This window comes from Anomalospiza imberbis, chromosome 2 (genome assembly GCF_031753505.1).
Source record: "Anomalospiza imberbis isolate Cuckoo-Finch-1a 21T00152 chromosome 2, ASM3175350v1, whole genome shotgun sequence".
NCBI lineage: Eukaryota > Metazoa > Chordata > Aves > Passeriformes > Viduidae > Anomalospiza > Anomalospiza imberbis.
The window spans coordinates 52926187-52951875 of NC_089682.1; the positions used below are offsets into that span (position 1 = coordinate 52926187).

At 40.1% G+C, this 25689-nt stretch overlaps 1 protein-coding gene across 4 annotated transcripts in view; it reads left to right on the top strand.

Annotated features, from left to right (window-relative positions):
* The first annotated feature begins 333 nt into the window (after positions 1-333).
* The window catches only part of GRAMD1C (GRAM domain containing 1C), a 52118-nt gene continuing 26762 nt past the window's right edge, over positions 334-25689 (top strand). For 2 of the 4 annotated variants that reach the window (XM_068181081.1, XM_068181082.1), the window contains exons 1-6: positions 334-399; positions 1682-1810; positions 18350-18434; positions 21196-21299; positions 23081-23176; positions 24290-24370. In XM_068181081.1, the coding sequence (XP_068037182.1) occupies positions 349-399; positions 1682-1810; positions 18350-18434; positions 21196-21299; positions 23081-23176; positions 24290-24370 (546 nt within the window). In that variant the 5' untranslated portion in view covers positions 334-348. Of the gene's footprint in view, positions 400-903; positions 974-1007; positions 1162-1681; positions 1811-18349; positions 18435-21195; positions 21300-23080; positions 23177-24289; positions 24371-25689 lie in introns of those variants that run through there. The other 2 variants (XM_068181084.1, XM_068181083.1) reach the window with 2 other exon arrangements.

The window sequence follows — 25689 nt, forward strand, 5'->3', positions numbered from 1 at the left end:
GAGCATTCGCTGCCCGGGCGCTGTTTAACCGGCTGCGCTCACGGAGGGCGGCGGGCGCGGGGCTCTCCCCCGGACAGGAGGCAGCGAACGCCGCCCCCCCCCCCCCCCGCAGCCGGGAGTTTTTTTCCTACTACAGCCCTCAAACTTTCCACCGGCGCGGAGGCTTCCCAGTTAACCCTTGCGGAAGCCGCAGAGGGGCTGCCGCGCCCGACGAGGAGGGCACCGGAGGCGCCGCAGCGCTCTCCGCCCCCATGACGGCTCCCCCTCCTCGGGAGCAGCGGCGCCGCTCGCCCCTGGCAACCTCCTCCCGCCGCGGGCCGGCGGCGCGGCCGGCGCCGGCCCCTTTAAATGGCGGCCGCGGCCCCGCCGTGCGCCCCGCGGCCCTCGCCCGCCTCCATGGTAAGCGCCGCGCTCCCCGCCCGCCCCTCCGGCGGGCTCCGCGCCCCCGGCCGGCGGGCCGCGCAGGTAGGTGCGGGGGGCGGCAGCCCTGCTCCCTGCCCGGGCAGCCGCACGGGCGGGCCCCGGACGGGCGGCGGCGCGGCCCCGCCGTCCCCACCCACCTCCCCGAAAGTTTTTGGGGCGAGGCGGGGCCGGGGACAGGGTGGCCCTCGGGGCGCCCCGATGAGGGGGGCGGCGAACGCCCCGCGGGGTCCCCGCAGGGAGGGTCTGGGCTCCCGGGAGAGCCAGCGGGGAGGCGGGCCGGGGTTGCCGGGCAGCAGCTGAACCCCGGCGTTTTGGTGGGGAGGGCGCGGGCGAGCAGCAACTGGTGGAGGTTGCAGCGAGCGCGGCGTTCGCGTGGAAGAGCCCCCCGGGGCAGCTCTGCTCTCACACCACGGAGCCCGCAGTGTCTGTGCCTTTGCCTCGCCCCGCTGTCCCCCCGCAGCCTGTCCCCAGCCCGGGCCGGCCCAGCACCGCCTCGGTTCTGAGTTGGTTTGGAGTTGAAGCCCAGCGTTGCCTCATCCCGGCGGATCCGGTAGTGCAGGCGGGGTTACTGGTTAGGGCCCTGGGCTGGTTTTGTACCGTTTGCTGGCTGGGATGGCACAGGTGACATTCCGTGGCTGTTTCCCTTCATAAAGTAAAACTGACTTCCAAAGCGAAGAATACTGGTAACAAGGGAGAGTGCTACAGAATTAGAAAACAGTGCTGCTTATTATCATAATAGTAAGTGATATGAGTCAAATTATTTGTCTCTGAAGTGTTTGTATTTATGTACGTCTTATAGTGTAACTAACAGTAAGTATAAACACTTGCTGTATCAGTATTATAATAATAATATATGCCAGTCCTGTGGTAAAAATGCTACACCTGTATGACCTTTCTCAAGTTCTGAAAGGACTCACAGGTTCCTGAGATGTGCTGTATGTTAGGCACTGATGTCTCGTGCTGATATTATTTCAGTTTTATAAATATCTGTGCAGCTTCAACGTGCAAGTTGGGAGGGGCTGCACTGGAAATAATATTGTGATAAAAAATGTAAAATATAGTTAAGTATAGTGTAATCTAGGGGAAAAAAAATAAAACCAATTAAAAAGCTTCCAGTGGGAAGTGTTTCCATGCCACTCACAATGGTGAAACTGCCATGTCAGGTTTCATTTAATATGCAGCTGTTAAATGGACTAACCATCATGTTTCACCTTTCTCCATCACTGCTGGATTACATACCTTACTTCTTTATTCACAGGAAGTTCATGAAGTGGATCATGGTCTTATTAACCAGCTACTTGCTGATTCAGAGGAGACTCTTAATTCATGCACACAGAAAATGCAGGGTCCTGCTCAGTATAGCTGGAGTGCTGACTGGAGCTTTTGGGTAATGTGTTTTAGCTCTCTCCTAAATTGGTTTTAATTCATAAATATAATATGTGTCTATTTTAATTTACATATGTGTGTAATTGTGCAAACTTTATATCCACAGTTCTCAAGTTGCTTTGTAGTCATGAATTAGTAAAGTGTTCTCCACCCATGTAGTGAGGCAGGTAATTTTATCATTACTGGCTTACTAAAGTGTAAGCTGAGACTGAGAAGGAGTGAAGTTGTTTATCTGATGTCTCAGATCAAGTTAGTGACAGAACTTGTGGCTTCTGTGCCCTGTCTTGTCTCCCTGGCATGAACACCTCCAGTGTTTCTTATGCCTATAGAAAGATAGTTTTGATGCTCTGATGCTTTTTAAGCATAAGGGCTGAATTTTAATTTTGGTGGTGGTTGGTGGTTCTGAATTGCATTCCTAATGTTTGTTTTTGTCAGCTAAACACATTTGTTTTCCACAAGAGTAAATAAGCTACCTGTGTTTTCTGTAAAAATTGACTTTGTGAATAAGAAAGGCAGAAAAGAAATAATTCACTTTTTTCCTTTCTGGGGAAATGCCTGACTGAAGGCAGACTGTGCAATAATAAGTACTTATTTCAGTACTTTTCTTTTGGTAGATTTTTTTAAAATGCCTTGAGAGAAGGTGAATATGTGTGTGTAGACTTGGAGTGTATGTTTTGCTGTTAATTTTGTGCATGGATTGTTATTGTTTGATAGAGAAGGAGACCACATGTGCATGGAGCCACAGGCAGGGTAACAGCTGGTCTTGTGGGAGACAGAGTGCCAGAGCTGTGAGGAAGGGAATCTGACTCAGGTTCTATATCAGGTGTCCTCTGTACATCCGTGTGCTTCAGCTCAAAGAACATCATCTGGTCCACTGTGTCCTTCTCCTGATGAGGTTGTCACAGTGTTCATTGTGCTTAGCAGGTGAAAGATTGAGTAACTAGTGAAGGCTAGAAGGAGTCCATGCAGAGCTGTGAGGAGAAGTAGGGGATCAGATTTTCCAACTCCTTGTTTATAAATCTAGCTTGTATCTTTTCATCACTTCTCTTCACAAGCAGATGTCCGAATGGTCAGGACATCTGCTTTTGGTTCTCAGGCCATAGGATAAATCCCCTCCAAATGCATGTGTACTCTTAAAAATGCAGTAGTAATCTGGAGCCCGTGGAAATGGGACAGGACTAATAAAATCCCAGCAGGTCATAGACATGTGTTGCTAGAGTGAGTTCTTGTGGTGGTCAGTATTTTCTTCACTACCCCTACGGGGACAAGGATGATCCAGGTCTGTCCTGCGTGTGCCCAGCTGTGTGTCTGTACTTGAGTCGATAGGAAGTCAGGCTGTGCAGACATTGCAACTGCCAGCTGTGCTCTTGCTAGGTGGCAAATTAGATTGTGTAAACTAATGCTTGATGGTTTGCGTACGGCCACTGCTGCAGGTGGTATTTTGTGTGAGGAATAAACCTGTTCAGATCTTGGTGTTGGGTTGTTGGACCTGCAGTTAACAACTCAGTGTTTCCTTGATAGGCCTGGTGATTGAAAATAAATTTTAGAGTATTCTATATGGAGAATGTAGCTGTGCTATTTGCTTTGCATTCTTAGGTTTGAGACATGTGCTGAAGGCTTGAAGTTTCTTTGAACAGAGCTTTGAGCCTGCACAGTGCAGGACATTGTGTGTCCTCACAGTTCCACTCTCTGCTTCCTGTAGTAATGTGTGCCCGTAACTTCAGGGGAGTGGGATCCTTAAGTGCTGTGGCAGCTGCTGCGTGACGTGTTTTTCAGAATGATTAAATGATTATCTTCTGTCTGATTTATACTCCAAGACCTTAGTATGTGTTTGATGGTGGTGTTTATCTGGTTCTGCAAACATGACCTTGCAGTTAAAACAAAGTAATTGTGCAAATACTTCCCTCTTGTAAGATAATGCTGTGGCTGGAAATGTTGTAGCCTTACCGTCTGTCACTGATTAGTTTTAAAAGCCTGTACCAGTCTGGTTGCAGCAAGCCATGGTGCTTATTTTCTCACCCTCAAGGCAACTGAGTTGTAAAGCAGCAAGAACCAGGAAGTCACAAATTCGAGGTGAAAATTAATTTATTCTGTTTAAAATGTTATGTCATTGGCATCTCTCCTTGCTCTTGACAGAAAATGTTTCAATAACTTGCATGGTTGATGATCAGCTGCTGACTATTAAAAACAAATGGTTAAGACTCCCTAAATTCTGAGTCATAGTAAATGTGTAGGTGACAGCAGGGAAGGCAGCCTGTTGCAGTGTGTGAAGCATGTGTCACTGACATTTGACAAAGGTGATCTTAGTGTCCTGTGGCAGGTGGGGACCTGTTATGCTCGTTCCCACTCTTGAGTCAGTAGAATGGAGGAATTGCTACAACAGCGGGACTAGCCTGTGGCAGCATCCAGGGATCAGCTTTGTTGCCAGGTTTATTTGCTTGGAGAAGCTGCATGTTGCCAGCAACTTATGTTTACTCCAAGAGTTCATTTCTTCTAAGGGTGATGTACTCTTGTTTTGCTGATGATAGAAACCAAAGGTGGATCTTAGAGCCTGACTGGTTTGACTTCAATTTTTCATGGATTGAGTGGGAGTAGGCAGCTGTGCCATGCCTCTGGAAGTCAGGCCAGGTATCATGAATGCTCAGTAGGTGCTGTGAGCACATGTAATTAGCAGCAGGCTAGGGTTGGCAGCCTCTGGGACACAATCTCTCTCCTGGCTATGGTGAGTGGGGAGAAGGAAGGCTAGCTGAAAAATTATCAGGGCGGGAAGAAGAGTATCCTACTATGTGGAATTTTTCTTATATAAAAAAAAAATAATACCTCGGGTATCTTTATTGAATAATTTTGAGAAATAATTAGTTTTCTGTTACTCTAAGGAATTCTTAAACTGATAGTATTACTGACTGCTATTTTTAAAGTTGGTGGTGTGTCATGGGATATTTTCTGGTTTTTGTTTTTGGGTTTTTCTTTTCCCCCCACCTGGAGGTGGACAAAGCTGAACTTCTATAAACTCACTGGAAGAAGAAAAATAGATTGTTTACAAACTTAATCTCGGGGCTTTCTCTCTCCACTGGAAACTGTGACGCTTTTATCTCCAGTTGATTAAATTGTCCTACTTTTGGCAACTGCAAATAGGTAATGAAAGTCAAAGATGATTGGAAATTCTTATATCTGGAAGCCCTATCTCAGGATTCTGAATTCACCTTTTTATCCTTTTTTATGCCTTTCATACTGAAATATGGTTGTTTAATATCCTTGGAAGAAGGAACCTGTGAAAGCCTTAAGTATTTTCCTACCATAGTGAAGAAGGTAAAGGTGAATGAGGAAGTTAATGAAAAGGATCCTTGCACCAAAAGTGAGGGTGTTTGTCTGGGAACTCTAATTTGTATTAATGAACAGTCAAACAAAGGTCATGTATGTCTACAGTAAGAAGAATGCCCATGGGAAAAAAACCCAAAAAAGTAAGTCTTTCCCTTGAAATGAAAAGGTAGGTGGGATGAGTGGAAATCAAATGAGCATCTCAGAAAATTGCTTGTATCTGGGAGGCTTCTTTAAGAATTTGAAAATATGAGATGTCATGGAGATGTTGGAAAGAAGATAATAAAAAAGGCTTAAAAAGGTAATTGATTGGAGTGTAATGCCAGTTTAAGAGTTGGTCAGTGTGACAGAGTTTGAAAATAGAAGCAAATAATTGATACAGTGAAAATAAGCCTTTTACTTTTCATAATATAAAAGCAACTGAGGTTGCACAAGACCGAGAAGGTATTTTGAATTTTTACATGCATGGATCTGTTTTCTACAAGAAAGATCTAGTCTGGGAGTGTGTGACAATATGTATGGCAAGAATACAGTAAACATATATGACTCAAACCTGCACAAGGAAGGCTGCAGATATGTATCACAGTTTGGAAGATAACTTATTGAAGCACAGATACAAATTGAAGCACTACCCAGGACTGGTAGGGTTAAATGAGATATTTCTTGTATCTATAGTTATTCGAATCCTCCTTCCACCTTTCTCTGAAGACTCATACAACTCTTGGAATGGCTTACTGGACTGGTTGAAGTGGTGATTGTTTTGGGGGCTGATATTTAAGGCCGTGTGACAGTACCTCTCGCTCACGTTGTATACTTGGCATGTTGCTTCTTCTAATCTGTGCCTCCAAATATTTGGGATGTGGAGGAGATACATCAATTTTCTTGACACTGGAGGAGGATTTCTATCCTTCTTTTTATTTGCTGGTATGAAGCAGTCTGCTGTGGAGGATGAGAATTGGTTAAATTAATTGCTATAGGTCTACAAAGAGAATAAAGGCCTTTAAGCACATTAATGAAGCATTTTGGTGTTTTATTGATTGGGCTTTTGTTTATTTGGTTAGATTTTTTTTTTTAATGCCCTAGCCTTTAGTACAAATAGCTTTTGCTGTAGTTGTAGGACTGACATGTGGTTTGTTTACCTGCCTGGAATCTCCAGAAACAGGTACAGTTTTCAGCCCTGTGATAGCCCTGATTATACAGCAGCAATGTTTTAACCTGATTGGAAAACAAACTGCAGTTCTAACCAACCCATGAACATGGGTGATTAGGCTAAAGGGGTTTTTCTCCCTTCTTTTCATGCGGGGAATGTCTTTAGTGCTGTTGATGCAGCTCCAGACTGAGCACTGAGGTAGATCTGGTTGACATAAAATTTCAACCAGTTCTGAACAAAGACTGACAGTGGTACCCTGTCAAAACAAGCTTTTGCCAGCTGCAGCATTAGGTAGTTCTATATAACATTAATTATTACTATACACATGTAAGTTAGTCTAGAACCTGAATATTAAGTATAAAAGGTCAGAAAGAAAATACTTCAGATTTGTGTGATTTACTTTTTTTTTCTCGTCACTGGGAGAAAAAACATTAGAAATGCAACATGGTTCAGGAAATCTGCATGGAGTTGGAATAGTGATATCCGTTCAATGAAAGGGAAGTCCCTAAGTTGCAGAATGACAGCTTTAGAAGTCAGCTCTAGGAGATGGGAATAAGATTTAAAAATTTTTTTTCTTGCCTTTGTTGTTTGTTTACAGCTTGTATTTCTGCAAACAGGTAGTGGTGTAGCACTGCCTTTTTCAGGCCTGCTGTGGGTAAGCCACTTGCACATAAGGAGAGGAAAGAAGACAGGTAGATAAAACTGTGCAATATATGATTGTTTTGTGGTATATAAAGTCATTAGCAGCAGCCAGGAGAAGTTTTGGGGCAATTGCTTGGTGAGTGCCACTTTCCATGGAATTTCAAGTGCAGTAGGGCTACTGGCATGTTTAATGAGATGACCAGAGTCATTTATAGCAAAGCAGTTTATGTAATTGGCCACATTTAGATGTAATTGGCCACATTCACTCCTGCATTATTATCTATGTAGTGATTTAATATGGTCCTTCAGGTTTTCGCTGCAGTCCTGATTGGAAGTATTTATGTATCCTTGTATGAGTTGCTGAAAACTAAATGGCACCAAGGGGAATTACTACCATGGTGATTGTTTCCTTCAAGATGTTGTTTTCTGATACTTGTTTGGGCACTGTTACTAAACTTAAATATAGATCAGAGAGACAGATTTTACTGGCAGGGTAAGGAGGGAAATGTCCAGCTGAAGGGTGCTGTTCATTTGCTTCTATATTTGGCTACTTTGGCATCAAATAATCTTGTTGGGACTTTGTTGCAGGTAAGAAAGATGAGAAGTTATGTCTTGTAGTTTCGATATTGTATAAGGCATTCTTCCTCACCCTGAAAACATCTGGATTTTCCCCATGTCTGTTAAATGGATCAAATAAGTCTAAAGACAGGCAATTTTAATTTTTTTTGTGTTACTTGGGCAGCTTGCAGTGAAAGATCAGGTGAAAAAACAGATGTTCTTAACCATATTAACATTGGCTACTTATTTCATACACGTGCTATAAAAACAAATCTGAGTCAGATGAAACTGCTGTTCAGAAAGGAATGTATTTTGTTATCCAAAAGGAAATAATCTTGATTGAGCTTTCAATTGCCATTGCATCATAATACTTAGTACACTTATGGCTGTTGAAACCTGGACAACATAGTTACAGGACTCAAAATTAGCCTGGGGAGTAGACAGATTGACTTGAGCTAAAGGGTAACTTTGTGCTAGAGGATGACAAACTCACTTCAAGTACACTTAAGTGTTAAGATAGTGCAGAGTTCATCCAAACACACTTGGTTTATTTGTATTGTTTGTTTTAGAAGTTGGTGTATCACAGGACTTTTTTATATTTTGATTTCCCCTTTTCCTTTTTGCTAAATCTTCATGGAGTAGACAAAATTACTAAAATGGAACAAAAAGAATGCTTGATTGCTGCATTTATGAAGTCAAGAAAGTAGATACAGATCCACAAGTTTCCCCTAAAATGAGAAGGAGTTTGGCGATTAAGAGCCTTGTGAACTTGGTTTGTGCGAGTGTTCTGGGCAGGCAACATGACATGTGGTTTCTGGTTGGGGCATTATAGGAATAGTTTTACTACCAGGTTCAAAGATGTTACTGCCAGCTAGGGAGGTATTGATGAGGATGCTGAATAAATCTGAGATTGGGACATCTTGGCTCTTAAAAGGTAAAAGCAGCTTAATTTCTAATTCAGAACAGAGGAAGCTGTTTGTCCATGGAACTGTCCAGAGCTCTTGAACTTTTAACTTAATTTTCATCTTTAAAATCTCAGTGTTTGTTTCATCCAAACTCAGAGGTGCTTGGTGGTAGTTATATAAATAATTATATTTGAAACTGAAATAATCAGCCTCATTGCTAATTGCAAATGTCCACACTCAGGTGTTCAGTCAGCTGCAGATGGTGTTATCTTATAAACAGGAAATGCACTTAAAACAGTCTATGCTAATGCTATTTTTGAGACCTGAGTCACACTGGCACCCAGACTCTGGTAAGGCCTTTCTGAGATCACTTTGAATCCTCTCACTGGCTTTCTGATGGAAATAAATGGCCAGTGAATATTTTTCTGTATGGATATACTTCCCAATATTTTGCTACTCTTTCAAAACAGGAAGATTCCCCCTGGTGTATCCTGTCTTTGCGTTGGGAAAGCAGAAGAGTTACCTTGTTTTTCTGGTGAAACCAGTTCCTGCTATTTACATATGTAGCTGATCTTGACAGCAGAACTGCAGGTCCTCCTAAGCCACCACCCAGCTAGGTGCTGCACAGAGACAGGTACTTACCCCAGCCAGCAGCCAGGGCTGCAAATTGACTGTAAATACGGCCTCTTTTTGTTCTATTATCTTCTGCTTTCAGACTTTCAGATTGAAATCCGAGTGATTAAAATGCCTTGACGTGCATTTTTCTGTTAGTTTCCTCTGCAGGGCTGTGCTGGGAGAGGCTCTCTCTTCGCTGCTGACTCCATGTAGTTAGTTGTGGAAATGTAGCAGACAGGTAAGGCAGGTGGAAAGGGAGAGCCAGCATAAAGAAAGCAGAATAGGTGCATGGAGCCTGTTCCCCTCTCAGAGCAGGCAGAGATCTGTTGGGCATGCAGAACCCTGTATCCTTTGCCTCAAAGTGTCTATAAAGAGCTGAGCTCTGTGTGGATGGCAATGTACATGTTCTGGGGAATTTGGGTGTACATGAAGCATGCCCTGATATCCTGAGCTCTTGCTCTGGAGCTCAGCCTGAGAAGGTGTCTCAGTAAGGCCTTGACTTAAAACGGGGACAGTGGCTGAGTTTTGTGTGAGAGTAGATTTGTCTCTATGCTGAGCTGCCAGGTGCAGATGTAATCTTCAGGCTGGTTCATGGATTGTAGCCTTCAGCGATGCAGAGAGGAGGGGTGCTAGGCACCAAGTGCTTCTTTCCAAGCTGGTGTTTCCCTGGTGATAGCACTTTCCTCTGCCATTGCCTTTGGGACTTCTGTGAACTTGAAGTGATTTATGCTACTGCAGTCTGCTTCCCAAAATCAGTTTTGGTGATGGTGGTTTTTGATTGGAGCTGGGCAGTTCTTAAATGTCACCCCTGCATAAGTTCTGTTTGCCCAGTTGCTGCAGCATTTGTGTGCCTGTTCTGCAAGGCTAGGGTGTTTCAGCCTGTTTTCCAAGCTGGCATGCAAGCAGGAACTGGCAGAACGCTAGCTAGCAGTGCTGGAGGGTGGCCAGCACCAGCTCTGAGCAAGTGGGTGAGCGAGGGGGAGGCGGTAGAGGCTTTGGCCAGGGATTTCTATGGTTTGGAACAGGCTGCAGGCAGCTAGAGGAGGTATGTGTAGGGGGTGTGTGTCTTCTGACTTTACATTAGCTTCATGCCTCAGTCAGTTTTAGTCTGAAATGGAGCATATGCTTTGCTCTGCACTGTATGTGGCAAGCTTGAGATTTTTATCTCCAAATCAGAGTTGTTATGAAAGTACATTGGCTCCACTGTTAAAATCCTTTAAAACACTTGCTTATAGAAAAAAAGTACTGAATACTACAAAACCATTGCTTCAGAATAAGCAGAGGTTATTCTCAATCCAGGCTCTTGTTTTTTCAGGAAAAAATATGTAGTACTAGTAATGGCAAGAGACCTTCTTATAATTTATAAGAAGGTTATCAGTTTACTTCCCAAGCACCTTCAGCTGAGCCCTATTTCAGTGAAATGTGAAAATGAGCTAATTCTGGTGTGACCTTGAAGGAGACCTTTGTGATAGTTCCTCACATGTTCTAAACTGATATACTCTGTTACAAAATTCTTCCAGGTCTGTTCTACTGTATTGGTTTGTTGGAGGTTTTTTTTTTTTTTTTTTTTTTTTTTTTTTTTTTTTTTTTTTTTTTTTTTTTTTGTTTTTTTGGGTTTTTTTTTTTGTTTTTTTTTTTTTAAGAACATTAAAAATGTAATCTCTAACTGGTTATGCAACTCAAAGTTCTCTGAAGAAATATCTTTTATATTTTCAACTCTAATTTTCTTCTTGGGAAGGATGCCAGATTTTAAAATTCTTCACAAAAATGTTACCTTTGTTATAATTATATAACCTGATGTTAGCAGCATAGTATTTCATAGGATGTTAAATTTTCTTGTCTGTCAAAATCATAATTATAACAACTTCGGTTGTAGATTTTCTAGACTGTTTTTCAAGCCATGCTCCACCATGTTTTGATATTCATACTTATATAGGTGAAGCTCAAGCATGAGACCTTCATTCCTGCTCTTGGAAGGACACTGTGACTGGTGAGGTGTGGGAAATGACCAGGCCTTCTGTGAGCAGTATTCAGTCAAGTTCATTTTCTGTCATGTTCATATTCTGTCAGCAGAACTCAGCCTAGTTCATCTTCCTCATGGGGAAATGCTTGTGGTCAGGTCTCCCTGGTCAGTAGTTGATCAGAACTGCTTTTCAGGAAAACAGGCTTTCACCATGTGCCAGGTCACTGCTGGCTTGGTGAGACTGATTTCTATCCCACTTGGTGAGAGCTGGGCTACTCCTGTGGGACAGAGTGCTTTGATGTGCAGTACCCAGTCTTCAAAATAAGTGGAAATAATCCTCCTTTCAGAAGTTCCTTTAATTCTTCCTTTCAGTCTTCCTTTCATTCAGTCACTTTCTTGACACTGGGTGTCACATGTTTTCTAAGTGGATGTCCAATATTTCAGCAGCTCTCCATAATGAAATAGTTCTGAGGAGTTTCTTTCTACATGGATTTTTGGAAGCTCCTGGTGTTAGTGGTAAATCATAATCTGTCTGACATTTCCAGTGTGCCTGCCTGTGCATATGTGAGAATTAGTTAATAGTAACACTCATTTTGGGAGAACTAGGGACTCTGTCTTTAACCTTGTTTTTGGGTTTTGTAGGCTTAAAAAAACACCCCTCACTCCCCTATTCACCCCAATCTTCCTCACCCCCAACCAAACTAACCCTTGGAAGATACAGTAGCTGGAGTATTTGCCAGTGACCTGTATTTTAATATCCCTTTATTTAAATTATACATACTGTATTTCCAACATAACAAAGACATACTTTCACCAAAGTTCTTCTGGATGCCACTGAAGGAGAATGCTGTCGTTTTCTGCTCAGTCACTAAGAAATGTTAGAGTTTCATTCTCTTTTCTCTTTCTCATTATATCCCCCACAGGAGTGGGGATATAATGGCCTTAGAGCACAGCCCTGTGTCTGCCAGTGCTTATGAGACTCCCCTCTCCACAGGAAAGGGTGAAGGAAAAAAATGTAATGTAATGAATGTAAGGAAAATAGCTGTAGCTTCCTAAACATTTCCCCCTCCCACTGTGACTAGGAGCTTGTTCACATTTCCTTGAGAGCATGGGAGCTTTTGGAAAGCAGGCTCCTAAGGAATACAATGGATGAGCAAACCCTGGCAACAGTTGCTTGGTTTCTTTTTGTCTTTTTTTAAATTGGTTGACATGCCTCTCATGACCTATCAATTAAATACTGCTGTGTGGATAAGCAGATGTAATCAAATATCTCCTCATTAAAAAAAAAAACCAACAAAAAAAAAAAAAAACAACCCAAAAAAAACCCCCAAACAAACCAAAAACTGCCAAACACACACAACACCCCTCCAAAAATCAACAAAAGTGAACCAAAGTGGACAGTATACTGTGCGCAGTAGCCTAAGTAATGTCATGTCTTCAGGTCCTGTGAGAGGTTCTTTCCCTGTGTAAGTTAAATGCTTTTGTCCTTCAAGAGAGAAAAGAACAAAAGTCACTGCTAGTAAAGCTTTTGAGTAATCAATGATTGAAAATTGTTCCTAAACAATTTTTTTTGTGATTTTTGTCAAGAAGTGGCTAGTGAAAATAGATTACTGTAACAGAGTGGATCTGGACTGTTTACGTGTGTTAAGGTAAACTGAACGAGTCTGACACTTCCAACATACAGCCTAGTGCTTGCTGACAGGAGAAGTGGGAAACTCTGCCCTGTAACTGCAAAAAGATAAGGCAGACTGGTTAGTCATGTGGATGTGAGCTTTCACTGTGATTCTGTTCCTAAAAGCAATCTGTGATTCAGATTTATCTGTTTGTGGTAACTCCTGCAATGCTATATCTATCTTTCAAGAAGGACACTGAAAAAGAGAGAATTCAGAAAAGCCACAAGAATAAGTGAAAAAGAGCAATCTTTTTGCTGATAGGCTTGAGAAGCCTAATCCCTACCTCAGAAGGAGATATGGAGTAACTTGCTTACAATCCAAATTTAATTCAGTCAGAAAGTTAACTAAATATACTAGCAGAAGAACTATCCATAGGTACTCTGGATTTCTCCATCCAGAGTGTCTTTTAATTTAAAAAGGTAAACTATATATTTTATTCTTTTCCAAAGAGAGATTTGGTCATTGCAGCTCTAGTTTTAAAGCTGGAGAGTTGTGGCTTGTGTATTATAGATTAGATTGGATGATTAATGAACTTTTGTGGACTGAACAAATGGCTGCAGTGGGATTGAGATTTCTGTGATGGAAAGGCTTGTCAGACCTGGCACATTTTACAGGTGAGAGATCATCTCAGTGTGCCATGGGAAGTGTTCTGTGTTAGTAAGGGAGTCTGCCTGAATCTGTCTTGGAGGATATGAAGTCTCAAGTTTGTCTGCCTTACACTGTTAAATGAGGCTTTTGTCCAGGGTTGTTAACTTGGTTCTCATCTCCCCTAGTGAGGCTTTAATCTCACTGAAAGTGGGATCTTGGTATGTTTTGTTTAGCGGTTTGTTGGTAGGTTTTGGGTTGATATTTTTCCCTACTGTATCAGATAAGTTTAAAGAATATTTGCAGTATAGAGGAGTCTTGTTTAAAATCTAGACTTCTCTCTGACTGGGTGTTGTTCTTCTGGAGTCTGTGTTCTTTTTCTTTCTCCTGATGCTAAAAAGGGTTTTATATGAATTTGAATGGGGAAGAAATTGTTATTCAATAGAAATGCAACAGCTTTTGCCAGAATACTTAACGTTTGTTTTAATATGCTAATGTAAGGTTAAAATGTACTTTTATCCTAATCTTACTAATACCTCCAAATTTGTTTTTAACCGTGTCTAGGAGCTTCATGAGAAAGTACAGATCTTTGGGGAATAGTCAGGTGATCTTTTAAGTTGGGTTTGGAGTTAGTGGCCTGGATTTACTTGTTAGACAGAGGAACAAAGCTGTAAGTTCTATGGGCCATATTTTGATCGTTAAGTGAGGCTACTGAGCATAAAAGAAATGGTAGCTTGGGCAGCTTGCTCATAGGCTTGTTTGATTCTGGGACCCCGAGCCTGTGGTGATAACTGATACAGAGACTGAAGCTCAGTGGGACACATTTCTTGAAATCAGGTGATATGAGAGTTATTACCCTACTGGTGAGGTCAACTTACCTGTGATCTCAGCTGTTGTATTCATAGCTGCATGTCACAACTATAGAATGCAAATTGTCAGGTTACCTGGGTTTTGTGGTGTCTCAAAACAAAGGGAAAGCACTGACAAAACAAATGCAGAATTATTGCTGTCATTAGTGATTGTTAAAAAAATTTGCACACCATTCTGCTGAAGTTGATTGCTTATTTGCATGCTTAGTGATATCTACAATCAAATAATTTCCTAATGATTAGGATTTTGCTGTACTCCTGGGAGAAGTTGTTGCTTAATTTTTCTCAGCAGTTTGCTAAATGGCTCAAATTGTTTGCAGTGGCTACACTTTGAAGATGTAAATGTGAAGGGAAGCTGTTTTTTAACAGGCTTCTATCCTATAAATAACTTAGCTTAGTTCTATTTAAGTTTACATATTTTTTCTGGAACATGACTTTATATAGTTGAACTGGTCCATTTCCAAACAAGGTATGAGAATAACTTGGTTATGTGTCTCCAATATCTGGTTCTTACATAACTGTCTTCTGTAGAACTTTCTGGTTGTCACTGAAAATGGTTTCCTGTTTATGCTATTTTACAGGTTTCTGGTATATTTTGTGGCTTCAGATGAAAAATGCTAAGAAGTTGTTGGCTGCACTTAATAATTTCATTGGTGATTAAATATAGCATAACCATAAATGCTTAAGATTATCCTCAGGCCAAGTGTTTGCCTGATGACTTGTAATTAAACTTAGAAATTTGTATGTATTAAAAGCAAGTTGCTGTTTTCATCTTATGAGTGCCCTGCTACAACCTGTTTTATGCCTTTCCTCTTTTAATATTTGGTGCTAGGTTTTGTAACTCAGAGGTGGCAACCTGCTTCAAATGCTGCCATGTGTTGGACATTATAGTAGTGATTAGGAGTGGTGCTGTATTCATAGAAATGTCTTGTTTTCTTCACTTTAAGGAAGTTGAAATTGCCAATAGTGTTAAAATTCCCCCTCTTGTTTCCCAAGTCTGTTGAGGGATCTCTTCTCAATCACCAAGCAACCTTGGTGGTAAAAAGTAGGTGAAAGTGCATATTTAAATGAGCTAATTTTCATGCAAAGTAGGGAAAAGATAAGTTTCAAAATTTTGTCTGCTCACATTTTTCTGCTGCTTAGATAAGGATTCAGAGCAGATTCTGCATAAGTGTCCTAAGAGCTCAGTAGAAATCTACAATTAATAAGGATTTCTTATAGTCCAGTCACTCATGACAACACTTCTAAATGCTAGCAAGGGTTTCTAAGACAAGCTGTAGCAGGTTTTATGCTCTAGAAAAATTTCAGTTCTAAGTAAAACTCAGTGTCCTGAGTCTGGATTGTTGGAGCTGTTGGGTTGGCTGATTCAAGCACTGATATAAATGTGTCTGTGACCCTGTGATGCTCCTATTTTCTTTGATTCCTTTTGTCTTATAACCACAAAAATGCTGAACTTAAGCGTAGCTCTTAACTCTTGTATACGTCATGTTGGAGAAACTACATTTCTCCAAGCATTGCTTCCTAAATCATGATTTCACAAATGGTGACTTTCATTTTCCTCTCATGGCAGACCAATTATTTTATTCCCTGTATGCTGGCATTGGCAACACAAGCCCAGATTTCAGTCAGCTGAGGTAGGATTGTGTGTAAACCATAGGACTCTGGAACTACAGGTGGAAACTTGACAGGTGTGAGTTAATTTTTCCTTTTTCCCTATGTCTCTTTCCAGAGTAATTGCAAAGAACTCAGTTTTTTCAAAGAAGTGCAGATATTGGATGCCTTTTTTGGGTGATCAATTAAAAGTGTGCATTTCAGGACTGGATGTTGCAAGCCAACCTTTCAGGACTGGATGTTGCATAGCCCACCTACTTCAGCAGATTACATGCTTTCCAATAATGTTTTTATAATCACAGAAATAACTGAAATATAACTGGGGGCATTACAGTTTAGAGGAGACATGTCTAACATGTTCCTCTTCAGCTACACCCAAACCTTTCATGTTTACTTTTCTCAGAAGGGGAGGGGTGGATGTATTTTCTGTCTCCATCCCTTGCTGCCTTTTTGCATTACAATGCTCAGAATATCAGTGGACAGCAAATATGTACTCAAACAGAAGTTAAACATACAGACTTTCTTTTATTCAAGGTAGTAGAAGGTAAATTGACTTATTTTTTGAAAGCTGATCTGTGTCAGGGCAACTTTGCTCTCTCATGTGCTACATGCACTTAAACACTTAACTTTGAGGTTGCACTTGTGTTCTTGAGGCCTAAGAGCTCAGTTATCAAGTATAAGATGCCAGACCATTGTAGGATGTAAGTGTCGAGTGGTGTTCGGGGAACTTTTGAACTGCAAGAAGCAGGAATGTCCTCAGTGAAAAGAGCAAAATGTGGAAATCTTGAGGAGGTGGGAGCACTGTATTTGCTCTAGTTTATTAAAAGGCCATAAAGCTGAAGATAAATTTGGTTTTGTCCTTGGATTTTTGGACAAGCATAAACATAGTGAAAGGGTAGTGGCCAACTAACATGCTGCAGGAGTGTGTCAAGAGTAAGCATGCTGCAAGGTCATACAGTCAAAAGTGGTTCTTTGCCTCCTTTCTTCCTTCTTCCCCCACCATAAATATAAATAGCAACTAAACTTATGGTGGAGATGGGTTTAATGGTGAATGTCAAGTTTTGGAGTACTAGAGATGCTCAAGTAGAGAACAGCATCAATGTGCTTAAGATCTTTGGAAAGGTTAAAAAAAAAAGTGAAAGAGGCTTTTGTAGTATATTAATACCTGGTTCTAGGAACACTTAAAAGTGATTTCTTCCTGTAATAGCTTTAGTCCAGTTGAGTCATGGCCTTATACAGCATTTAATTAAGGCTGCTTCTAAAATAAGTGTCCAATATCTATTAAGAAAAACAATATGATCCTCTCACAACTGAAAATGAGAAAGTAGGACTTTTATTTTCTGGAGAATGTGCTGAAGCTCTTCATTTGAGTAGGAATAGGCACATTTGTTTATAGGAATAAGGAGTTAAAAGTCCATCGAGGTAGTCCTCTTTACTGTGAGTTTACTGCCCAATATAAATCTTAAGAAAATCATGTACAGTGATTTCTTTAAAATGGGGTGAACTGTAGAACATTATCAATTTCTCGAGGTTGGGATTGAAGGCACTTGAGATGGCATTCCATGTTCAGACTCAGGTGTTTATTATTTCTTATCTATGTTACAGTCTCACAACCATGAGTTCAGCAGCTTTTCATTAGCATGGCACAAAATGGCCCCAGATGTACAGTTTCAAGGTCTTTTAAGGCTGAACTAAAACTAAATTACCCAATTAAAAAAGGACACCTAGATTATTTTCCCTTTTAACCCAGTAACTGATCCCCCAAAGTCTCCAATGAGGATTTTCTGTCCAATCACAAAACATCACCCAAACCCATGAAGAAGGAAGAATGTGAAGAACAACCTGCCTCTGCCCTAAAACCTCCATCTTGCTTCATATTCATTTCTATATTCTAAAATCCCAAACTCTTAAGTTTTCCACCCTGTGATATTACACACTTCTAACCAACTACACTGTAATCCCAGTGCTATTAATCAATTTCAAAAAACTGTTCCATGACCTCAGGTCAAATGCAGTGTTCTCTTGTGGGTCTGTGCCTATTAGCACAGAAAGTTTAAAATTCTCAGCATCCAGGATTCCAACAGAACATGATAGAAAATCAAGAAGTAATGGTGATGCTGCTATTCATTCTTACTGGATGAAACTATTAACTTTATTCCTACAGGTCTAGTTACAGCAACTGTTGAAAAATCCAGTGCATTGTAGTATTCCTGAAGTGGTACTCCAAGCAGACATTGATGTTCTCTGTGTCCTTGTGTTCTATTGGCCTCCATGAGGGCTTGATTTTTTTTTTTTTTGTCACCTCTGTGTTGTGGCCTTGCTGCCTTTTCACTTAGTCTGTTCTAGAATATTTAGTCCCAGAAGGGCTCTCATCCCCTTAGGGGTGTGGAGTAGGTTGCTATCATAACACTGTAATGCCTTGTGACTTGCATCTGGCTTGATACAGGGAATAGTTTAGTCCATGCCAAATAAATACTCTTATGTAAGTAAGCATAAAGTTACAGTGATGATCACATTTAGATACCACCTATTCTTTATTGCTCTTCTGAAGTTCATTTGTTCTTCAAGATAAAATTACACATTCAGTATGAAGACAGTTGATGGCTGAAAATAAATCTGTTTGCATAACCTTTTACTGTTCTTTGTTGCAGCTCTCAAGTTCCACTTACAAATATAGGAGTGAGGAATTCAAGAGACAGTTTTCTCATCTGCCAGACTCTGAGAGACTCATAGTAGGTAAGAAGTAATCACAGCAAAAGTCCTTGTCTTCTGTTTGGTGACTTCAGATTGCAGTCATGTCAAAGCATTTTTGGGTTTTTTATATGGCAAATTCTAACTACAGGTGATAACTCCCTATTCTCCTGTCTTTGAACTAGCATGAGATAGCTTCAAGGAGAGCCAGGTCCATACTCCTCTCCTCTATTGCCTGCCTTCTGGGGGGAGGGTGGGGGGAAAATCATGTTGTTTCTGCAGACCCTGTTAACTAGGTAGATCATCCTTAGCAAAATCTTTCCCCTTGCTCCCTGGAACTAAGACCCTTGCCCAAGGCACCTTGATTAATGTGGCTCCTGGGACTGAGTGACACGTGGGTGGTTGTAATTTAAAAGACTATTTTTCAGATAAATGGCAGAGGAAAGAAGCACATGTCAGAGAATATCAAACTATGATGCATAACTTTTCTCCGCACTGAAATATTCCTTTTCCAGCTCTGTTTCTTTCCAGTGCAGAATCCAAAGAAGGCAAGCATGTAATCCTACCTCCTTTGCATAGTGATGCATCTTCCCTCCTTTATCACCTGCCTGTGTTTTATTTATGTAACAAACACACTGTATATTTTCATACAAACGTGGCATTGTGACTGTTGAAAGTTCATCTCTCTTTTTATGCAACTTTTAAGGAAATTAATATTGAGAGGCTGTTTAGTGTATGCTTGCAGTGTGCAAGCAACAGCTCTGAAGCAGTTAAATCCCTGTGTCTTTTTCCAGCCTCAGGAGGCAGTTATCCTCTGAAATGCCTTATGCATTTTTAAAATATTTCAGTAGGGATGTAAAACAGAAGGAAAGGATATTACTTCAAAGCATTGTTTTGATGTTTCGCCTTATGCTGGATTGATGCAGAAAGCCATGGAGCAAACTCTGAAGCACAGTTTCAAAGAGACTGCATAGGATTTAGAGAAAGATTTAGTAATGGGTTAATCTCAATCATCATCATCAGAAACAAAGCCACTACCGTCATATAAATTTTTTTTTACTCCATAAAAAGCAGTGTTTCCTTGAAAGGACTTTTTGCATTCTCCAAGCAAGGAGCTCTTCCTTTGCTTGGTGTAGAGAAACTTGGTACAAGCTTTACAGTGCTCCAAGAAGCAATTGCTTGTTGCTGTTCATTAAAAGAATTGTTACTGCTTCTGTTTTTAAATCAGCTGTTAAAAATCAGCAACTATTCCACTGTAATGAGCACTGTATATAAAGATTATATAAAATACTATTTTCTTAAAATGAAAGGAATTACTTAGACTGTCTAAATGGGAGCTTAAAAGAGTGCTATTATAATTTGCCTGAAAATGTTGTTTTCAAGCAGCATATTAAATTACGGGTTCTGAAAACTTAAAAGGAGAAATGCTAATCTCTTCTGTTAATTTTGATATTCTCTTTTGTGTAGGTAGGTCAGAGTGAGATTGCTCATCAGTTGCCCAATGATGACCTTTATAGGTCTAAATCCCTCTCCTAAAAAACACAGAAGTCAGATGGAAGTTTCTTAGTCATGCTTTCCTTAAGTCCTTCAAACTCCTGTTGCCTTTCTCTGTCAGCATTTTGGTATCTGACTGTTCTCAAACCTGTACTTAGTTCTTTAGATTTAAGCTTCTATAGTTCTACTTGTAGTTACATCTCCAATGGCTTGTCTACATACCTCATTCTTGTTACAAGAAATGTATTTTCAATTGATCATTTGAGGAGGAAAACACTAGGGAATTTAAAAAATCATAATAAAAGCTTCTGTAAATGCAGATTTAGCTTGAAGTTAGGATGCTGGGGACTCCTGAACTTCTTGATATTTGAACAAGAACTGTGTTTATGATGTTCTTGTAGTACACAAGATCAAAATTCTGGCTCAGACAATACTAGATATAAAGCTATTAGATACTTCTAAGGGTAAAATCATTAATATATATTGAATTAGTACATACGTTCTGCATATTTTCTATATGTTAGGTAGCCTTCTTTAGGTTGGAGCTCCCAAAAGAGATCCATCTTAATTATCTAGCAGCAGTACTTCTGAAAATTCCTTTTGTTTGAATCTTCAGGCTCTGAAACTGCGAAAACTCTGAGACTTTTAAGAAATGCAGCTAAATCCTCTGCTCTTGTTCTTAATTAGCAGGTATATAATAATGGATAATTACATTGTAGATGAAATCTGTTTCTCAATAGAGGTGTTTCAGTCAGAGACAGAATCATAAAAATGATAGTCAACTTCAGGAAATACCCCCCACCTCAAGAACTGGATAGCTTCAATCTGCCTGTTAGTGTCTCACTCTGTAGATAGTTTTAGCCAGTGATAGGATCTGTTTAGTAGAAAATTATCTTGCTCCAACATATGAACTACTGTTACATAGGAGTTGACAGTATAATTAATCTGTTGTACTATGAAATGTTTGTGTATTCTGTTGTTTAGATGCTTTGAAGTTTGGCTAATGAATACTTCTCCCATGTACTCCTGGTCTTGCCTGACACCTCTTCTCTGAAAACCTAAGATTGTGCACAGAGGTTGATAGATAGAATTCTGTCCTTACATGGATGTACCATCAGCTCTGGCTTTGGGCCATTCCCAGAACAATGGTCTGGGTGCAAGCCAGTACAAGTCTGCCTTTGTAGACTTTTAAAAAGTGAAAGAAATGCCTTTTTATTATATTGTAATACACCATCTCATTTTAGTTAACAGGTTTGGGTCAGCTGTGCTGCAGTCAGTGGGTGAATAACTTGCTGTTGCTCTCTGTACACAGATTACGCCTGTGCACTCCAGAAGGATATCCTGCTGCAAGGACGCCTGTATCTCTCTGAAAACTGGCTCTGCTTCCACAGCAACATTTTCCGATGGGAGACCACAGTAAGATCTCTTACCTCACTTGAATCCCACCTTTTTCTTGTCCTATCCTATCAGGATATAGGATGAGAGTCTCTCAGATCTCATCCTGTCAATCTCATACTAGTAACTCTGGGCTGTGAAAAAAGAGCCTGTATCCCTGAGTGGAAATTCAAATCCATTATGTAAAATAAGAGTAACAGTGGAGGCACCTGAATGCTGAAGTAAGCCTGTTCAGTCTGTCATTCAGCATAAGAAGTTTAGGAATTATGCTAAAGCTGGCTTTTTACATTTCTGGATGACTATTTGCCTTTTCTTACCATGCAAAGTTGTCCTATAAAGGAATGTAGCACATAACATCCTACTGTAAGTCCTGGGGCATGACATGGTATGTGGTGTTGCCCTGTTCAAGAACTCTGCAGCATTGAACCGTACTTGACTTAGCCTTACATCAGCATCTAAGAGTAGCTGAAGGGAATTGATAAGTGACTTCTGCAAGTTCTCATATTGTGGTCTGTGGCTTTTGAACAGTACAAGCAAAGGTAGGTATTTGTGATATGTTGGCCCTTTATTTCTGTCAGATTAGGTTAAGGAGTTCAAATTTATTAATTCAAACAGTTGTTGCATCTGCTACAGAACTTGCATGAAGCAGTGAATAAGAAAAGGAAGATAACCTAGCAAACAGAGGATGGACATGTCAAAATGTTCTGTGAACTATGAGACTGCTCATAACTTAAGTCAGTATCTCACATTTGAGTGCTCTGAAATACACAGGACAAACAACAAATAGCTTGTGTATTTAAGACTGTGAGGGGTGTAGAAATACTTAACTGAAAACCAAGCTTACTTTCATCAGATGGATTTGATGATTGACTATTTCTTATTTTAGATGTGAAATTAATTCAAAATAAACCTCTTGGAATGATACCCTTAAATATATAAACTGTTCAAAGACTGATTTGGTTTGGTTTTTTTAAATCCAAAACGGCATACATCCTGGTAACCTGTTTCTGCCTGTCTAACAGGGTGATATCTTCAGCAATACCTTTAGGCAATCTGAGCTCATCAGCTACAGTGGTAGAGCCAAGTTTGGGACCTCATAGCAGGCTATGTTGTTGCAAAGAGAGAGGGAGTAAGTAGAGAACTTCCTGCTCACACAGGAAAAAACAAGTTAGAGCTGTATGTTCCTCCTTTCTCTAAGCTGAATGGCAACACAGCCTTATATTCAAGAGAAGAGGGGGTAGGCTGGAAGGAAATGGTTTCTTGCAGTGAGTCAGACCATGTTCTTCTAAACAGAAATATTTCAACTACTAATATACAAGTCAAACATGCTTAGGCAGGAAGAATTTCTTGCAGTGACTAGACTGCAAATAATATTTTTGAAATTGGACTATATCATAAACTTCTGTGAGATAACACAGTCTGTTATCTGATCTCTCTCATCTATGTCTTGCTTTATGTATTCTGATAATACATAAATCCCAGCATTCTGGTTGGGATTGACTTTCACATCTGTGATTTGTGTTTGGCTGGGATTGTGGATGGAAGAGTGGAAGAAAAACAGAAAGAACCAGTTACTTCCCTAGTACTAATGTGAAAGAAGAGGAGATGACTCTTAAGTCACCTCAGCTTCTACTTTGAAATGCTTGCTGTTAAAGCAGCAAGTGGAGACAGTAATTGCCTTTATGATCTCATCTGAATTGTATCTCAGGGTCTGGGGTTAAAGTTCTTGCATGTTCTGTAAATTCTAACTTTTTAGTCATAAATTATTTTTAATATGTGTTATTAAATGTGTTTCTGCTTAGATTTCTATTGCTTTGAAGGATATCACTTTCATGACAAAGGAGAAGACTGCTCGTCTCATTCCAAATGCCATACAAATAGCAACAAAAGGAGAGAAGGTGAAAATCTGTTTTTAAATACATTCTTGATAAATGATAGTGTCCTGAACAGAGCACTTGTTCTAGTCCATATTTGCATAAGTAACTTCCCTGTCACATGTTTAAATGTCAGTGGGATTAGAAGGCAGACTTAGGTTTGGTCCCTGTGCATTGACTGCAGAATCCCTTAGTGGTGTTGATACAGTAACCAGAGAGTAAGAGTTTGTCTCACCTATTCAAAGGAAAACTATTTCAAAGCATGAATTCAGAATGTGCATTCTTCATACTAGAAAATATCAAAGTCACTGGATTTCAAGTACTCCTTGAAAACAAAAGGACTGGGATGTCATGGGTTTCAGGTAATAGAGAAATTTACCCCAGAACATGTGCTGGGAAATCAAGTTTTTTGACTGTGTATTTGAAAAACTGAAAAGCATGATGCAGAGTCTTATGTGGAATACACTTTGTGATTAGTTCTTCTATAAATGCCTTGAAAATAATAATTCTTGTCAAAGAACAGAGCTTTCCACGGTGAACCTGGAGCTGTTCTTTGGGAAGCAACTGTGATTCATCATATTTGACTGTTCCCTCTCAATTCATCCAGTATTAACTTTCATTGACAAGGAAGATAGACATCTTTGCTAAAAAAACCCCAGCTTTCCAATGGGAAAGATTTTAATATGTGAAATGATGCACATCATTTTATCTCCTATTTTAATTATTTTAATTTCACATAATCTTGTGTGAAAATGTTAGTAAAAGGCTTATGTGGCAGAAGAATGGAAATAGCTGTGGCCTGTTAGAAACAGGCATATAGGCATATGTGTTTCTGATTTATTCAGGCTCTTAAGGGAAAAATTTAAGTGTGTTCAAGTTGAACAGGAGCTCTTCCTTTATGTAGTCACATAGCCAGAACAACAAGTGTCTTCATATACTGTGTGGACATTGGGGAAAATACTCACTGAAAGTGTTGCAAACTGTGGAACCTGAAGAATACAACCCCAGGTTTGTTGAATGTGAAATGAGACAAACTGTTACTGATGACCTTGGAATATTCAAGATACAAGGAAGCATTCTGGGATTCCTGAGAATAGCTACATGTGAGCTTATGTTTTACCTTGTATTTTTCTGCAGTTTTTCTTCACATCATTCAGTGCAAGAGACAGAAGCTACCTCAGTATCTTCCGTTTGTGGCAGAATGTGTTGCTGGATAAGGTAAGCTTGTCTGCAACAGCACTTGTGGTTAAGCAGTCAAGTAAACTTTGTCTAATGTAGACATATGTGCCTCTGGAGAATAAGAGACTAGAAGTTAGCTTTTGCTTTCCGACTAAGAATTCTAATCTGATGTTCTGCTTTGGTTCCCTGTACTTTAGATCAAGATGAAATTCTCATATTTTCCTTCTCAGACTGCCACCTACAACTCTGCTGTTGAAGGAGCATTTTGTCTTTGCACATAGGTTGCATGCTTCTCTTCACTATGAGCTCAAGCATATGTTACTAAATTGATATGCATTTGCTTCACATTTTCTATGCCTAATTTGTGATCAAAAAGGCAAGAGGTTTTCTCAGGGAAAACTCCCAAGAAAAAAGGCCAAAACTCCTCCTCAGATAAATTAGCTGAACCTTTGCCAGCCAACTCATTACAACTCTGCTGACCTTGAATAAATGCAATAAATGCAGGCTGTATGATATGGAAGTGTATTTTGGCAACTTCAGCTAGTTAGCTTGATTTATATTGCAATTTGTGGATACGTAAGCTGATCTTTCTAAAAATAGACTGACGCATTTGCAGAACATCACTGTAAGAAAGACAATTTTTGTAAACCAATTCCTTCCTGTTTGTATCTCTCATTGTTTAAATATTTCAATTCAGTTGCAATTATATACTGAAATATCCATATATAACACTGCAATGATTCCCAAAGATTTAAAGCTGTTGTACTACTTACACATAGTGGCTACGCTATTTTCTTTTTGTTGGATGAATTTTAGGGCAGACTAGAGGCACTTTTAATCAAAAAAAAAAAAAGCTGAAAATAAAGGGAAGTGCTATTTAAGGCAAAACCAATGTTTCTTGCAAATCTCTTGTCCCTTAAATCAAATACAATTTAATTGGAACTTCATAACCATCTTGTCTTGAATCCAGCCACAATGTACTTTGTCATCTTTTGACTGGAATGTGCAACTGGAAGTAACTTTGCTTTCTTTCACTGTGCCAAGTTTGTCAGAAATGGCACTTGTTATTCAGCTGATTAGTTTGTGGTGCTGGAGGGTCGGTGTATGGACATTCAGGTATACAAACCTATCCTAGAGCTGGAACAGAGGTAACAAGCTTTGTACTGTTCAGTATTAGTTTTTCTTGTGTGTTTCTTCTCTGTGACGCTGAAATGAGTGTCACATTAGGATCAATTTTTCACTTTAGAGCAGTGGCTGAAGGATAGATAAGAAAGCAGGAGGCATGGACTGCATGCAAGATGAGATGAATTAAGCCAGCAGGTCTTAGGAACCAGTGCATTAGAGTAGCTTGGGAACTA